Source organism: Melanerpes formicivorus, unplaced genomic scaffold (genome assembly GCF_026170545.1).
Source record: "Melanerpes formicivorus ecotype bairdi unplaced genomic scaffold, bMelFor1.0.p_v2 SCAF_40, whole genome shotgun sequence".
NCBI lineage: Eukaryota > Metazoa > Chordata > Aves > Piciformes > Picidae > Melanerpes > Melanerpes formicivorus.
In genome coordinates this window covers 5,344,816-5,362,687 of record NW_027142392.1, presented here as the reverse complement: position 1 = coordinate 5,362,687, position 17,872 = coordinate 5,344,816, and the positions used below count along the sequence as shown (strand labels likewise).

Sequence of the window (17,872 nt, the reverse complement as noted above, 5' to 3'; positions counted from 1 at the left end):
CCCATGGTGCACACTGGGTGATGGTGGTGGTGACAACAAAGGCCGGGGGGCCTGGTGGCCCCCCGGCTGTTAGGACCAGGATTGATGACTACTTCAATATCATCCACAGGTGCTGGCTGGGCTTCCTTACTGGGGCTGAGCTCCTTTGTGTGGTATCTTGGCTGGTGAGGGTCTTGGCTCTAGGATGGGTGCAAAAATGGTGGTGGTGGAGCAGGAGCTTTTCAGGCATAGGACATTATGCTAACTACAGGATTTTTACCTGGAGGCCCCTTGAGTCTGCTCTCCTCATTCAATAAATCTCTGCTTCTGTGCCTCATTTACAGACTATTTCTTCCCCCTCACTGCTTCTTTTCAGAAATAAGGAGGAACAGGAGGAAAAAAAGCAATAAAGCCTATCTGGAAAATGCATTCCCTTATCAATCAGCTCTGAACAGGAAACCTTCAGGAAGAGGGCAGGTTGGAAAGTGAGAATCTCTTCTTATGAATCACAAGACAAATTTCATACAGAACAGATAGAAAAAGACTGCATCTTCTCCATTGTGGTTATGTTTCATGGTGGTAAATGTGGGGGGTCAGGGGAGAGGGGAATGTTCAAGCTGCCTTGGAAATCTCAGTCACACTTCTCTACAGAAATAATCACTGAGAAAGGAACATTGTGACAAGTGAATACCTAACCTTCATGCAGAAATACAACATTAACCAGGTAGGAAAAGTCTTTTGAGATCATCAAGTCCAACCTATCACTGAACACCATCAACTAAACCATGGCACTAAGTGCCTTATCCAGTCTCCTTCTAAACACCTCCAGTGATGGTGACTCCACCACCTCCCTGGGCAGCACATTCCAATGGCCAATCACTCTTTCAGTGAAGAATTTCTTCCTAAGGTCCTGTCTAAGTCTCTCCCCTGGAGCAGCTTGAGACTGTGTCCTCTTGTTCTGGTGCTGGTTGCCTGGGAGAAGAGACCAACCCCCACCTGGATACAACCTCTTTTCAGGTAGTTCTCTTTGTATGTTTTCTTTGTTTGGTTGGTGGTTGCTGTTTTTCAAAAGCATAAAAACTGGAAAGCATAAAAACTAAGAAAGGAAACATGTTCATGGAAAGCTAAATCAAACCCAGAATCTCCTTTAGCCCTTTCCCTTTACAGACAAGGCTGAATTCAGGAACAAAGAGCAAGTGAGAGAGAGAGCGAGCTTAGAAGTGAAAATAAGAATGTTTTCATTACCTTTTCTGCAAGCCAGCCTAGATGCCTAATCTCTCGACTTCCAGCAATCCCTGTTTTACCCAGCTGGTCTCTGACCTCTGAAATCACCCTGGGGATGAGTTCATTGACACTGGAGTGGATGGCATTGAACCAGGCCTGGGCTGTAGCTGAATCCTTACTCCTGAGCACCACGGTGTGCTTGGCATCAGGTGAATGAACTTCAATCAGTCTAGAAAAATGTGGAGGGGAAAAAACATTATGTTCACTCAGACACCAGTAAGTAGCTACATTTGTTATGTCACTTAGTGTTAGAAATGAGTAAAAAAATAAGTATGCTGATACCAAGACCTACTATTAAAACTTACCTTGCAACACCTGAATACAGTAAAGATTACCTGATACCACACCTTGCTCTCCTTGAGAAGGGAATTTGCCAGTGTTGATGCAACCCCACATCTAGCATGTCAATAGGAGTTTCAAATGTAAAGGCAAGAAGAGCACTCACCAAAACCAGGCAACCACCCAGAACTACATAGGAGGTAACTGCAGAGAAACCAGGGATAAGCTGCTACCTTATTTCACTGGGTATCATGGCACACACAGTTTCCCCACATGTTTGTTTTACATTCAGAGAGTTAAATTAAAATCCACCCCCATCCCAAATGGGACTTTTCTTAGGATTGCATTGTGGCTTCAGTGAGACCACTAAACAGCAATTTTAAGCCCACCACAACAGGCCTTAGCTTTCTTCAGGAGTTATCCATGTCCTTAATGCTCCATTTAGATCCTGCTAACAGTGACAGCAAGAAAGGGCTAACCATAACTGCATGAGTGCTGCTGGCAGGTATCTTTTACAGTTTCCAGCTCCTGTGGAGAGAGATATTTGTTCTTTTTTTTTTCCTCAAAAAAACATGCTTCCTTGACCATCCTGTGGGCTTCCACCCCACTGCTGTGGTTTGAAATGCACAAACCCACAGAGTTTTCATTAAAATTAAGCCTGTCCATCGTGGTTATGGGACCTGTGCCAACATAGAAGTTTTGAGAGGCAGCTGCAGCTATTTCAGTTCAGTTTTCAGTGAAGTTATTAGCTATAACTGGAACTCTGTGTGCTCCCTATTGCTTTGTGAGCCACTTTTACTTGAATGTTAGTTAAACAACCCACAGGGTAATAGTCTAGTTTATCTTGATGAAAAGCAATTCTAAAACCAAGCCCCTGTTGTTGCCCATCACTCAACTACATATCCTATTTGTGCTTTTTATTGTGCATGTATAGTTGACTGCCCCTGAATGTGACCCACACAAATTTGGCCTGGGATCTGAGCCTGAGCACATACTTCTCCTGTGTATTGCTGCCTGATCCTTGGGACACTCAAAGACTCCTTTCTGTAGCAGAAAATTAATTAGTTCAGTGGAATTTATTCAACTTGAGGTTTGCAACAGTAGTGCAATGCAAATATTTGTTATTCAATTACAAAAGCCTGCAATTTGGAGCTTAACTAACAATTAAGAGGTTTTAATTAATTGGTTAAACCAGACCAGAATCTAGAACAGAGCGTGATTCAATTTGCACAGCTCTCCAGGGCTCCGAGAGCGAGGACCTCTGGTCTCATGTTTGTCCATTTTGGGAGGGGGAGGTCTCCACGTAGACACTGCTCTAAAGATAGAAAAGGTCATGATTTTCCAAACTCAGCAGCTGAACTGTTCAGGGTCCTAAATCACTGTTTGGACAGCTTTAAAAGTGGGTTGGTTTTGCAGAAAGTGCTGAGCCAACACAAGAATGAGTGTTTCCTCCATTAAGCAGCTGGAGTTCTGCACTGTCTGAAAGTAAAGGCTCTTATTTACCCCCTCCAGGACGTATGAAGGCTTAATCTTCAGGTACCAACAGGGAAGTTCCTTGTCAGATGATGCAGGTCTGGTGAATAAGAAAATTATGTTTGTAGATAGAGTGTGAATGTGCCTCATTGTTTTGTTTTTTTTTTCTGAGTTCCAAGAAAAAGCTGCCTCCCTGACAGTTAGGATTTAGCCATTTCGATCCAATGATCACTACCATCACACACAGGTACCACACGCTGGTCTGTCCTTCCATGAGAAACACTGCTCTCCCACTGCCATGTGAACACTGATAGCTCGCAGGCAGCTATCAATGGGAAACAAACTATACAGGCTTAGATTTTCAAAGTACATTGTGGTAATTGCTGAAAGGTTGTTTATGACTTGCAGAGCACTTTTTGGCAGCAGATCTCGCATCGTTTACAAATCAGTTCAGGGACATCATCTCCATTTCACCAGCAAAAAAAGTGGGAAGGTATGTGAAGCCAGAAGCAGCACTCAGGATTCTCTCCACTCTACCTCCCATTTAAATGTTCCTTTTAAAGACAAACATTATTTGGACAGCACAGCAGCACTGTGCTGGTTTTGAACAATGTTAATGCACTGCCTGGATTGTGCGAAACAATGCTCTTTGCAGAGGCTGCGCTTCTATAAGGGAACTCCCACCTTGCACCTCTTCGCTGTGCATCATGTGGGAAACAAAGTGCTGAACGAGGACTAGAAACACTCAGAAGAATGTGCTGCTTTTTCAATTGCAAAGGAACAGCAAACTTGGGTAACTTCTTTTACAGTTGGAATTGTAGCAGGCTTTGGTTTAAAAATTAACTACCTAGAACTTCCAAAAAGCAACTTGCTTCCCTCCAGTTTGGGAAATGCTTAAATTCTTCATTAAAGCAGGTGGATACAGACAGGTATTTTGCTGATTTGGCCTTCAAAGTACTTCCCTTGATAGTGGCTATTTATATGTTTGAACAAGAGTTCCATCTCCTAAAATACTAAATATTTAGAATAGAATTAACCAGGTTGGAAAAGATCTTTGAGATCAAGTCCAACCCAACACCATCTAATCAACTAAACCATGGCACCAAGTGCCTCATCCAGTCACTTCTTAAACACCTCCAGTGATGGTGACTCCACCACCTCCCTGGGCAGCCCATTTAGACAGCTCTTAATGATTATGTTTAAGGGGTTCTAAATGATGTATACTCTAATACACATATCCCACTGTGATGTCAGTGTACATATGGAAACACACATACTGCACCACATACATATGTACATATGGAAACACACATACTGCAAAAATATTCTTATCAACCCACAGTCACTTCTAATGTGGCTATTTTAGAGACTCCTTGCCAGTCATCAAAGTTTGGTGGTGATGTACTAACAAGAAAATCTACCATGATAGATTGGAGAAAGTCTACCATGTCCCCTAAGCTGAGTGACAGGAAGATTGGACAACACATGCTATACTTCCCAAAAGGGAGTTTGAAACAGGTGTAAATTCTGCTTTGACAGCCCTGAAACTGAATCCTTTTATCCCCAGCACTGGCCCACCCCAGGACTACATTAGTGAACACTACTCCTGTGCAAGCTGCTACACAGGGCACCCTTTTTATTCATACCTTAAGAACAAAAGTCAAAATCCTCAACTGCCTGCACTCTGTTACTGCTTGTTGCTATAAAATCTGGGCACAATACTATCTTTAGGAAACCCAGATTGCAGATTTCCACTAGAGATCCAGGACTCCTGCCTCTACAGTCAGTTGGGATGGAGAAGAAACTTAACATCTTCCCAGAAAACCACAGGCTCTGACTTCAATCAGATACTGGAAGCACTGTGTCCCTATAAACTCTTCCCTGTTCTGCCTTTCAGCCTATGCTGCTTTGATTCGTCAGTCCATTTGGCTGATGAATTTTGTGTAACAGCTGACTGATGGCATTTCCATATTTTCTGAAAAGAAAATAATACCAGTGACCTTAGTAAACTCCAACACTACAGCACTTAAATGTTTCCAGCAGTCTATGCATTGTAGCCTTGATTTGTTGCTTGCCTAAACTGACCACCGCTTACTGACTTCTGTTTATCTGCAGTTCAGTGATAAAGTTCCCTTAATTCCCCACTGAACTGAAATATTTAGGGCAGTGCCACAGCTGTGTTTATTCTCACACTCCACCACAGTTATGTAAATACTGCATATGGAGCCGTTTCTGATAAAGCCCATACCAACCCAAAGGAATTATATGTTAGCTCTAGATGGCTGCCAAGATGCACGGCATCTCTCCAGCTTGGCAATGCATATGAATGATATCACATTTTCTCAGAGATCATTTGGCGAACCTTGTAATAAAAGAGTAATTTTCTCTCTCCTTCTCAAAGAGTCCTACTGAGCTGAGGAGTGTTTTCAGCATCGCCTTCTCCCACAGAACACGGGCATAGTCAAACCCAGTGACTCCAAATGCTGTAACCTTGCACGGGAGAAGCCAAAACTCGTTCCCTTACTGCACAATCCAGAGTTTTTTTCTTTAGAGAGGATCAGAAGTTGAAAGCAAATGTTTGATTGACCATCCAGACCTCTTTCTGTAGGAGTGTTCATTATCTAAGAAATAACAAACGCATTAAAAGCACTTCTCCCACCAGCACTCGGGACCAAATCCAGCACTGATTTACACTTTATGCCTCTTCCCAGGTCAGATTATGCATTCAGTGAGTGATTAAAGAGTGGAGTAAATCCCTTGAAGTTAATGATAAACTGAAGGCAGAGTTGTTCCAGTCCATCACACTACTCTGATTCTGCACTGGCACAGCCAGGAACAAAACATGCTGCCGCTGACTCTGCAAACTTATAGAGAGATCGAGAGCCTAATCGCTCGCTCCATCTCCTCTGTGCGTGAAACCACAGTAAGGAATTTTGTTGACTTCTGAGTGTACAAACACTGGAGCCTTTTACCAGTGTAAGACTGTCAATGTTATTTCTCAATTCTACATGCAGTATCAGAAGAGGAACCAGGAATAAAATAGATTAGAAGCAAGCAATGGAAATTTGGGTTTAGTCTGGAAGGAAAATATTGCATACCAAGACTGCCAGGCTTGCAACAAACTCCCTAGCATACATTGAAGAAGCAGTTTCATTTGATAAACCTAAATGGAGGTGAAAGCAGTTTTACCAAGCAAGTGCTATTTGATAATCAGGTAGAATTTTTCTCTGTGGAAATCCCTCCATCCCCACACTCTCACATGGCTACCCACTGTCACTTTCTTGCTGACTGTCAACTTAGAGTGGGTAAAAATAATGTAAGTTCCTGTTTCTTGGGATCTGGACAAGACTGGTGTCCAAAGGGTGTATGTATCACTAATAATCTGTTACAGTTGATTTCCTCTCTATTTGCCACCAGCTGGGCTTTAATAAAAGGGGTATCATGGGGCACCTACCATAGCAGCACATCACCAGAAGCTCACACTGTGGCTGTAATTTGCAATGTGCTGCCATACAAATGACTCGACAAGGTGCAGGAGGGAGCAGCTTTTGAGTACACCAGCTGAAAATCCTGCTCCTTGATTAACGGCAGGTCAGGCCAGATCAGAGCTGTTACACTGAAATCCAATTTGGAAACTCTCTGATTAGCAGGTGAAAGCCCAGCACTGAGCACAGGACAAAATCTGGGCAGGAAAAAGGGTCTCAAGGTTGTCACTGGCTGCAAGCCATAACAGAAACTGTGGGGAGGAGGAGCATGGCAGGATACTGTAACCCTCGACTATCAACTTTGTTTGGCAGATCTCCGAGGTGTTAAAAACACCCTCCAACATTATTTAGCAGCTGCTTGGATGTCATCACTTAGGTGCCTTTACATGCAGGCACACATAAAACATGATTAACTGTTTGTCCTCCTCTCTCCTGTCCTGCAGCGCTCACACTGCTTTTTCCTTCCCTTTAATCTGAGACACATTTCTTGCAGCAGTTTTCTTTCTCCATCTCTTTAATGCTTTGATTATTATTTTCTTTTATCACAAAAGTATTCACTAGGTAATGTCTGCAGCAGTTTTCACTCCCTTGGTTCGCCAATTCTTTTGGTTGGCTTCTTCCTCCATCACCTTTTCTTCATTTGGGCTCTTCATTTCCCTCCATGCGTTTCGCAGGGCAGTCTCTTCTCCCTTCCCTGATTAATTTTCAGTTCCTTTGTTCTTATTTCTATTCCTCAGCTAAATCCTCTGCAGCTGGAGCCGGTTGGACAAAAAAAAATCAAAGTTCCTTGACTTTTTTAAACCCCGCTTTAGCATGTCTTTGTTTTCTCTATTAGTTAATTATTTACACATCTTCATAGAAAATAAAGACTTTGGTTAAAAATAAATAAATAAATAAATAAATAAATAAATAATCAAAACTCCATCTGAAAGCATTCTACCAGCCTCAGCTACTGCCACCTCCACACCACACACATCCTTCCTTGCCACCCACTCATGGTGACACATTTTATTCCTGTCAGGTCACGTTCAGTCCTGTTCAGACACAGGCACGCGCACACATACACAAAGTTTTTCTGCTCACATATCTGCATGCAGGCACAAACACTTTTTTTTGAGCAACACATGCAGGAACTTTGCCCATTCTGATTCTAGAGTAGAATTAACCAGGTTGGAAAAGACTTTCGAGATCATCGAGTCCAACCTATAAATCATTGAGTCCAACCCATTTGACTTGTGCTGGAGATGGGAAGGATACCAGGAGCTCTCCTGTCCAGCTGAGAGAGCTGGGCAAGGGGTAAACCTCAGGTCCTTATGCCAGAATAAATTATATGAGATGTTTGTCAAGAAAACAGGCTGGCTCTGGCCAGCCTGATCTAGTGTGGGGTGTCCCTGCCCATGGCAGGGGGGTTGGAACTAGATGATCCTTGTGGTCCCTTCCAACCCTGACTGATACTATGAAAATGTGACATGACTAATCCCAGGTTCACCAGCACCCACACAGACTGCAGGTCACTCACAACATCCCACAGCTATCCAGTTCTACACTGGTATCTCAAATACCAGTGTAGAAAAGTCAGGGGCTTCCACTGTGTTCACCACAGATCTTGGCATGTTTCCACAGCAATTCACTTCTCAAACTGTTGCCTAGAGACTACAGCAGGTCCTTAGGACATTAGAAAGCTATTTTAACATGATTCAACAGAATAAAAATTAAACCTGAAGTATAAAAAGTAAATGAACAGCCAAAGTTCATCCTAGTTTGCTGATGTGTTTGTGTAAATGAATACCCTTGAGATTGCTCTGCAGAAAATGGCCTTTGGGTTGTTTGGTGGTGGGTTTTTGAGAGGTGGTTTTTTTTGGTTCATTGTTTTGTGCTGGGGTTTTGTTTTGTTTTTCTTTCCAAAAAGCTTAGCAGCTGATTTGACTCAAAAAGAGACCAAAACACCTCCTCTTTACAGATCTCAATGGCCTTCCAAGAAAGTGGAGAACAAACTGAGGCTAAGACATAATTTCCTATGACCCAGGGCAAAATGAATGACCTGTTTGGCTGGTGGGGAGTTTCACAAATGATGGAAAATAACTACTCCTTGTAAAGAGGGGGTGTGGGGGGGGAGTAGAAAAATTAAAATATCACCCTTTCTGCCTAGAGGCTTCAGAGCTCCAGCTGCTGTAGGGTTGGAAAACTGCCCCCCATCAAAACAAATAACTGCAGCTTCCAAAATGCAGCAGCTATGGCAGAGTTGCCCAAAACCCAGATGACAGCAGACTGTCAGACAGCCCGTGCTGAACCAATTATTAACTCCAGTGATTCATGATTTGCCCCAAAATTCTGTTGTGAGAGAAGAAGGGCAATCTTACCAGTCTTCCATCAGATAAGGCTCGTCCTAAACTCACTCCCAAAGAGGGTTCCACAGCCATGCAACTCTTAGAGAGGACATGTTAATGTATCAAGGAGGAGGAAGCCTTTGCCATCACCTAGCCATTCATCCATCCCCAACTCACTTAGAATAAACCTTTATTTAAAATAAACCAAACCAGGTTGGAAGAGACCTTCAAGATCATCGCATCCAAGCCATCAACCAATCCAACCCACCTAAACAACTAACCCATGGCACCAAGCACCCCATCAAGTCTCCTCCTGAACACCTCCAATGACGGCGACTCCACCACCTCCCCGGGCAGCCCATTCCAATGGGCAATCACTCTCTCTGTATAGAACTTCTTCCTAACATCCAATCTAAACCTCCCCTCGTGCAGCCTGCGACTGTGTCCTCTTGTTCTGGTACTGGCTGCCTGGGAGAAGAGACCATCATCCGCCTATCTACAACCTCCCTTCAGGTAGTTGTAGAGAGTGATAAGGTCGCCCCTGAGTCTCCTCTTCTCCAGGCTAAGCAATCCCAGCTCCCTCAGTCTTTCCTCATAGGGCTTGTGTTCCAAACCCCTCACCAACTTCGTTGCCCTTCTCTGGACTCGTTCCAGCAAGTCAACCTCCTTCCTAAACTGAGGGGCCCAGAACTGGACACAGTACTCGAGTTGTGACCTAACCAGTGCAGTGTACAGGGGCAGAATGACCTCCCTGCTCCTGCTGGCCACACTGCTCCTGATGCAGGCCAGGATGCCATTGGCCATCTTGGCTGCCTGGGCACACTGCAACTCCTCACCACCCTGCCCCACCTTCCTCCCTCTCCTAGCCTCAGGGTATTGAAGAGGCCTGTAAACACCTTTTTAGCCAAATTACCTAACTTCTCTCAGTTTGAAAAGAGAGAAGAGTAGATAAATATCAAGTGCTGCCTACTTGTTCACCCGTCCCAGTAAAGAGCAGATTTAGCTGTTACAGAGCTACAAACAAAAACATGACAAGAAACATCCAGCTTTACACATTAGGATCTGGGTCTGTAATAAGAGAAGATCTGCTGAGCTAAGGTTAAAAATCCCTGTTCAACTTGATCTTAAATTCATGCCATTTTGTGGGCAAGGATGTGATAAGCGTCACAGTGGTAGATCATCGTTCTATAACAGACCACAAACACAAAGATAGCTTTGCACACCAGTGTGGTTTAAGGATGAGGGGAGAATCAAATAGAGTTTCACCCTAATTATTATAGGTTTTGTTCTTTTCTGGATTTGGATTATATCCTTTCAAGTCGCTCTACTTTAATGTTGGATTGTTGATCTCTTTCCTAGTTTCACAGTAATCTAAAGACATAATAAACACAGCCCACCAGAAGAAAAGGAACAGTAACAAAAATTCTTGATATAAATCAGGACTTTGACTCTAGCAGGCTCAATGACTTCTTCAAAGGACTTATTGATATTCAAATAGTAAAACATGTCTGTACCAATAATGGTAATTAAAGTGCTACAAGCCTTTCATCCAAGGATCTTGAGCTGTAGCTCACAACAACATGGTGAATTAAGTAGAGTCTTTCCACTTCACAGACATTTCGTCTACAGCCAAAGAGCAGCTCAATAACACCACAAGGAGCTAGGCACAAATTCCTTGGGGAGGCATGGAGAAGAATTTTTTTATACTAGTAATGCACCCATTACAGTATCTTTACTTTTGCTTTGTCCCTTATGCATATATAAGTCTTTTCTCCTTCTTTTGCCCACACATGATAACAGAAAAAATACCCAAACCAGAAGCCAAATCTATACTGTCCATCAGGAAAGGAAGATTTCTATCTCCCCTGGAAACCCCACAGAACCACTGGTGTCCACCCATGGCTGACACACTTCCAGCATGCTGCAACAGTGCCAGCACAGTGAGGTCCATCACCTCCTTAGTCCCAGGTCCAGAGTTCAACCTTTGTAAAGCACTTCACCTCATCTGTGAATGATGTGGTGGAGCCAGTGTCATTGGCTGAGCTCAGTGTTATCAAACCATAAAAAGCAAAAAGCAAGACAAATGGGTCCTGTGCTCTACACGAGCAGCTGTAGCTCATTCTCGGTACTATGGTCATTCTCTGTGGCAGTGCCCTGCTTTCTGCAAGCCCCACATCATGTATGTGATTCAGAGACCAACAAGACATCCAGGCTTTTCTCCACTGCCTAGTATTTGCCTCCTTGTCCCTTCAGTCTCCCTTAATCTATACCAACATGATCTTGAAGAGGTGCAGGAGCTGAATGACTTTCATTTCTTCATGGAATGGAATAGAATAGGACAGGACAGGACTAGACGTACTTCAGTTGGAAGGGATCTACAACAGTCATCTAGCCCAACTCTGACGACTTCAGGGCTGTCAAAAGTTAAAGCATGTTGTCCATGTGCAGGTATTGTCCAAATGGCCTTAAACACAGACTTGGGGCATCAGCCACCTCTCTAGGAAGCCTGTTTGACCACCTTCTCAGTACTGAAATTCTTCCTAACATCCAGTCTTGTAGTTTCTTCAAAGAAAAATAGTTGTGCTTTGGATCAGTAGTACACCTCAAAGTGCTGGCAGGTCCCAAACTACATACAGTCTATCTTTATCAGAAAGTTTTACTGAAAAGTTATGGAGTTTCTACTAGTACCCCAGACATCACCTACACAAATAATCTATCTGTCTCACAGCTGAAGATCCTTCAGAAAACATTCAGGATGGAGGTTTTGGGACAATATTGTCCATACTATTGTCACAGAGCCCTTGAAGATGTTTGTCTTTACATTTCATCTTCATGGTCTCTTGACAACTTCTTGTGTTCATCAGCAGCATTCATGGTTTAAGTTTTTTTGGTGCAAGAACTAGCTTTCACTGTGTCATACTAAATCTGCTTGAAACTTCACTGAATCCAGTCTTCAAGTGGAAACAGAAATCCTATGCAGACCTACCAGCTCTAATGGGAAAACCACCTGTCTAACTTCTTCCATGCCCACTAAACCCACATTTCACATCAGCTTTTTATGAACCAGAGGTGATTCAGTGCCAACAAGCAGATATTTCCTTCTGAGTTTCTACTGGAAAACTCATGCTTTCTGTGTCCACACTCAGTCTTAGATGAAAATTACTTTAACTATAGTGAAAAGTACCCCTTTTGTGCTTTGTCAGCAATGCTCTTCTAAAGCCATCCAACAGAGTGACTCCATCAGTTATAAGATCTATGAGTGTCAGGTGACTAGGTTATGAAACAGAAGTGTCAGAACAAGTAAGGTCATGGTTTGAGCTCTGCCATGAACAAAGATCAAATCATTTTTGTGGAATCAGATCATTGTCTTGGGATATGCTCCTGTGGGAAAGGGTTTCTGCATTGTGATAGCATTTGTACAGGGAAATATCAGTTCCAGCATTCAGAATGGTTAAAACTCCCTGAAATAACTAAAGATGCAAATCACTGGGATGCTACTATTACACTGCAGCTAGCACGATGGGGAGCTACTGTGTACTGGATGGAAAAATCCATCTTAAACTGTATACCTCACTGTGTAAAAATCAGAAGTCACTCTTTCCACAGGAAATGACAGCAGCACAAAATGAAAACTGTGATACCAAGCAATATGACTCTCCCACGCATTACTTCCTAGTAACACCTAAGAACACATGCATTTGTAGCATGCTTTGAAAAAGTCAGTTCCCCCTCTCAATCAGTCCTCCTGGCCTTCAAATAAAACTGAGGACCAAGAGAGTGACCAAAGCTGAGAACTACAATATGGTCAAAAAAGAGAGGGGGAAAATGGTGAAAGAACAGAGCCAGTATGTGTAGAGCATTGCTGTGTTCTGCAGATTCAAACAATTTGAGCTGCATGGGTCTTTTTAAAATATAATCCATAGCAACCTCAATATCTTAAACTATACAGATTTATGTGGGGAAAAAAGTGGCTGATTGCAAGCAGCATCTTGATTTAAACTTGAGAGAGACTGCTGGGGTAATTGCTGTTTTACAATGTCACTCTGTAGTAGTCATTTACCATTGACTATGGTGGTAACTACTTGGTGAGATGAAAAAGCAGAAACTAAGTAAAGCATTACTAAACAACAAAGGATGGGGGGGAAAAAACTACAAACTGAAAAGAAGTTCAGACAAATATATATATATATAAAAAAATTATATGCTAAATAAAATTAGATACTGATAAAATGTTATTAATTGCAGTACAAGAGATTAATAGAGAACCCAGCCTTCCCAATTCCTCTTCTGTGCTCTCCTCCTCTTCTTCACTGAAAATGTGACTATTATTTATGCCTAAAAGCAAGTGCTAAGAATTAAAGGCATTAAACCCAGCTTCTGGGCAAAGCCAGCACACTGCAGAAGAACAAAAAGGCCATTATTTGGATGGAAGAATTAGTCTGTATTACTGACTTGACTGGTCCCTTTTTTATTAGCAGCTGTTAGAGCAGGGATCTGAGAGTGTGCTGGTACAGTGCAGCTGTTTCACATATGTTATAAATAAGGGCTGGTAAAAGCTCTTTCTATTTTTAACATCATGAAGCCACAGAAATTCCCCATTAATGTCTTGTAAGTATAACTTTTTTTCTATCCCTGACTTTAATGCCCAGAACTGAATGGACAAAACAGGCCATTTAAAAAATAAGAGCCATTTTAAAAAGAAAAGAAAATGCAACTTAGTGGAATTAGATTAAGCCAGCCTGGAAGATGTAACCAATTAGTGTGTACAGCGTCTTTTCCTTCAAAAGCAGACACTTAATCAGGATGAAAACAAGGCCCTGAGATTCCAACAAAAATGTTGTGTTACTGCATTGAGAGTTTCTCTAGCATGACCCAAAAGCTCAACCCAGCACCACGTGGCTCAGACACTACCATCCATCCCAAAACAGTGCTTGGTTACCCTTTGCCAGAGCCTAGTGCCAACTCGTTGCCAGACCCTGTTGCGCACCAACCCCAACACTAGAAAGGTCAACGACAATTCAATACAAAGGCAAAACGCCAGCCCCAGGCACCCTCCCCCCACTCACCTGTTCTCAGGGTCTGACACTGTCATGTTGCGTGTCACATAGCACATCTTCAGTGGTATTGTCTTCCTGTCTCTGTGGATGGAGAGTGAAAGCTGAGACAGAGGGTCGGCTGAGGTGCAGCCCAAGCGGGGAGATTCGGGAGGCGGCGTCTCCCACCCGATTTCTGAAACAGGAGAGCCTTTCTTCACGTAGGGTGTTGCTTCTCTCATGTACTTCACTATGGAAAAAAAAAAGAAAAGAAAACAGAAGAATTAAAATGGAAAGCAAGAAACTAATGGATATTTAGTAGTTCTTTGAACTGGTCCAAACAACCTTCAGCAATGTTCCACTCATCCAGCTTCATGGCATTGGAAGCTGTGCGAATAGAATAGAATAGAATCATAGAATCAGTCAGGGTTGGAAGGGACCACAAGGATCATCTAGTTCCACCCCCCCTGCCATGGGCAGGGACACCTCACACTAGAACAGGCTGGCTAGAATAGAATAGAATAGAATAGAATAGAATAGAATAGAATAGAATAGAATAGAATAGACCAGACCAGGTTGGAAAAGACCTTTGAGATCATTGAGTCCAACCTATCATCCAACACTATCTAATCAACTAGACCATGGCACCAAGCACCCCATCCAGTCTCTTACTAAACACCTCCAGTGATGATGACTCCACCAACTCCCTGGGCAACCCATTCCAATGGCCAATTACTCTGCAGATCCGACTGCTGCCAATCTCAGTTTGGTGTAATGAGTGAAAAAAAGGAAAAGAATGGAATAGGCAAAATGTGAACATACAGCTAATGTAAGGCCAGCAGAGCCATCCAACCTCCAGTCAACAGGCTCTAAGTTCTTATGCACATTCCTCTATACAGAAGCCATGAGCTGAGCCATCCAACCTCCAGTCAACAGGCTCTAAGCTCTCATGCACATTCCCCTATACAGAAGCCATGAGCTGGCTGAGGTATAGGGAAGTTTTTAATGAAGACATTTGACCAAGTGACAATGAATGTACTATTCTCCTATCTAAAATGTTCCAGTGACACTCCCAGTGCTGCAAATTCACTCAGGTTCTCACTTCAAGTTCCTGCTTATCAGTGTTCTGCCACTGATCTGAACAGCTATTTCCGCTTGCTGGGAAGCACTTTAGCTGATCTACTTGTACATATGGAGTAAACAAAAAACAATCAAACTCTTAGCCTTCTCTTGGGGAAAGAAAATTGAGTTTAAGCTTTTTTTGAGAGTGGAGGTATCAGATTAGATCTCTTCTCTGCCTCTTCCAATGTTTTCCCCCATTATGGATAGGAAAAGCAAACACAGGGTTCTCAAATGATCATAATGTATGGGGAAAAAAAATCAGCACTTCTTTTACACTCATACTTCATAGTCCCCTCTTTGTGCAGGCAAATTTTGCAACAGTTTCCCTGTTTTTGAATTCTTTTGGCGGCTGAAGACCGCTTTTGCTTTCCACGTGCTTGTCAAATCTGCTAGGCACAGCCACCTCCTTCATAAAGCTGACAAAGCTCAGGCACGAAAAGGCCTCACATTCAAGCACCCCAGTTAAAGGTATCTATCCAATGTACACAGCTGTGGCTGCCTAACTGGCTGTTACCACTTGATTGTACCCATGACTCAAATAGCAACGACATGAGCCAAAAGGGCAGGAGCAACGTGAACTTATTTGGGAAGTTATTAAAATGCTGTGAGAAAAGATTCCAAGGAAACGGTGCAGATTATAGTGTCAGCTCGGCTGAAGAGGCTGGGAATGATTGAATAACAAAGAGATGGGTAATTACAGAAGGGCATTGTGGTGAAGGAGGTTAAATTAGGGAAAGCAGACTGAAGCTTTAAATTCAAAGTGAAAGCAAGGGAAGTATTCAGAGTAGTGGAGAACAGCAGTGTTTCTGTTGAAGCCACAGATAATGGAATTTCAGCAACACTATTTTCAAGACATTCCATAACAGCTTTACCAAGAGAGAGATCTGTGCAAAACTGAAGTCCAGGCTCTGAGCACTTATTGCCATCTTTTCTCTAAGATACCTCTATTTACATCTTGCCATTGCTCTCTCTCCCTTTTATAGTTTCATAGTTTCATTCAGGGTTGGAAGGGACCACAAGGATCATCTAGTTCCAACCCCCCTGCCGTGGGCAGGGACACCCCACACTACATCAGGCTGGACAGAGCCTCATCCAGCCTGCTCTTAAACACCCCCAGGGACGGGGCCTCGACCACCTCCCTGGACAACGCATTCCAGGGTTTCACCACTCTCATGGTGAAGAACCTCCTCCTCACATCTAGCCTGAATCTCCCCACCTCCAGCTTCATTCCATTCCCCCTAGTCCTATCACTACCTGAGATCCTGAGAAGTCCTTCCCCAGCCTTCCTGTAGGCCCCTTTCAGATACTGGAAGGCGACAATTAGGTCACCTGGGAGCCTTCTCTTCTGCAGACTGAACAGCCCCAACTCCTTCAGTCTGTCCTCCTAGGAGAGGTGCTCCAGCCCTCTGATCATCCTTGTGGCCCTTCTCTGGACACATTCCAGCACCTCCACATCCCTCTTGTAATAGGGACTCCAGAACTGGACACAGTACTCCAGGTGGGGTCTCACCAGGGCTGAGTAGAGGGGGAGGATCACCTCCCTCGACCTGCTAGCCACACTTCTCCTGATGCAGCCCAGGATCTGATTGGCTTTGCGGGCTGCAAGTGCACACTGAGAGCTCATGTTGAGCTTTTTGTCCACCAGCACCCCCAAGTCTCTCTCTTCAGGGCTACTTTCCAGCCAGTCACTGCCCAGCCTGGATTTGTGCCTGGGATTGCCTCGACCCAGATGCAGGACCCTGCACTTGCTCTTACTGAACTTCATGAGGTTGGCCTGTGCCCACCTCTCCAGCCTGTCAAGGTCCCTCTGGATGGCCTCCCTTCCCTCCAGCGTGTCTGCTGCACCACACAGCTTGGTGTCATCAGCAAACTTGCTGAGGGTGCACTCAATGCCACTGTCCATGTCCCCCACAAAGATGTTGAATAAGACAGGTCCCAGGACTGATCCCTGAGGGACTCCGCTTGTCACTGGCCTCCACTGGGACATGGAGCCATTGACAGCCACTCTTTGGGTGCGGCCATCAAGCCAGTTCCTTATCCATCTAGTGGTCCACCCATCAAACCCATGTGTCACCAGTTTGGAGACCAGGATGTGATATAAACTTGCTCATTTCAATTATCACTGTTGTGTGTTTTATACAATATTCCTCTGTGAGAAGGATCAAATGCTGTCCTACCCAACACTGTTGGTTTGCTTTCTTTGGCCCCATACTATTCTAAGTAATTTTTTTTAATTCATTGTCCCCTGCTCTGAGAAGTGCTGGCACAAAATTTTGCCAGGCTTCCAGAAACCATTTATGGCAAAAGGTGTTGAGATGAATTTTTGTTCAGTTTTTGTAGACATCTATCTGGGGTGCATCATCTGAAAACTTGTCTCATCAAATCTCAAAGGCAATGCTCATCCTTGGGTGCTCCATAAATAACCTGATTTTCCAAGGTCCTGAAAATAAGCAGTCTCAGCCAGTGTCATACAGGTATGGGTTTTAGCAGTCAGTATCTCAGCTGGATGTGCTCAATGCTTTTGGGAAACAGAGGGACTGAACACATACAGATGTGGTGAATCTGTACAATAAACAAATACGAGTTTGTCATCAACTTAGATGGGAAAACCAGCTGAAGCTCCTAAAATCTTATTTGACTGCAAACAAAACTTTGCTGCTTTTAAAATTAGAGATTATCAATGAATCTGTTGAGGAAAGTAATCAAAGCAGCTTTTGAACTCTGCTACAGTGACATGCCAGCAATGTGATGCTAAATAAAGGTCCAGGTCTCAATAGTGTAGCTCTTTAATCTGTGCTATTTTCATCCTTTTTCAGCTGGGGCTATATTAGACCTGAGCATCTTTTAATTAAGGAAAGGAGAGAGGGGCAGGGAGGGGAAGGAAACTAAA

At 43.4% G+C, this 17,872-nt stretch overlaps 1 protein-coding gene across 1 annotated transcript in view; it reads right to left on the bottom strand.

The window, feature by feature from the left end:
* The window catches only part of SNTB1 (syntrophin beta 1), a 119,116-nt gene that overhangs the window by 42,735 nt on the left and 58,509 nt on the right, over window positions 1-17,872 (bottom strand). The window contains exons 2-3 of the mRNA XM_068158625.1: window positions 13,894-14,110; window positions 1,225-1,432 (exon numbers count right to left, since the gene is read on the bottom strand). Coding sequence (XP_068014726.1) covers window positions 1,225-1,432; window positions 13,894-14,110 — 425 coding nt within the window. The remainder of the gene's footprint in view (window positions 1-1,224; window positions 1,433-13,893; window positions 14,111-17,872) is intronic.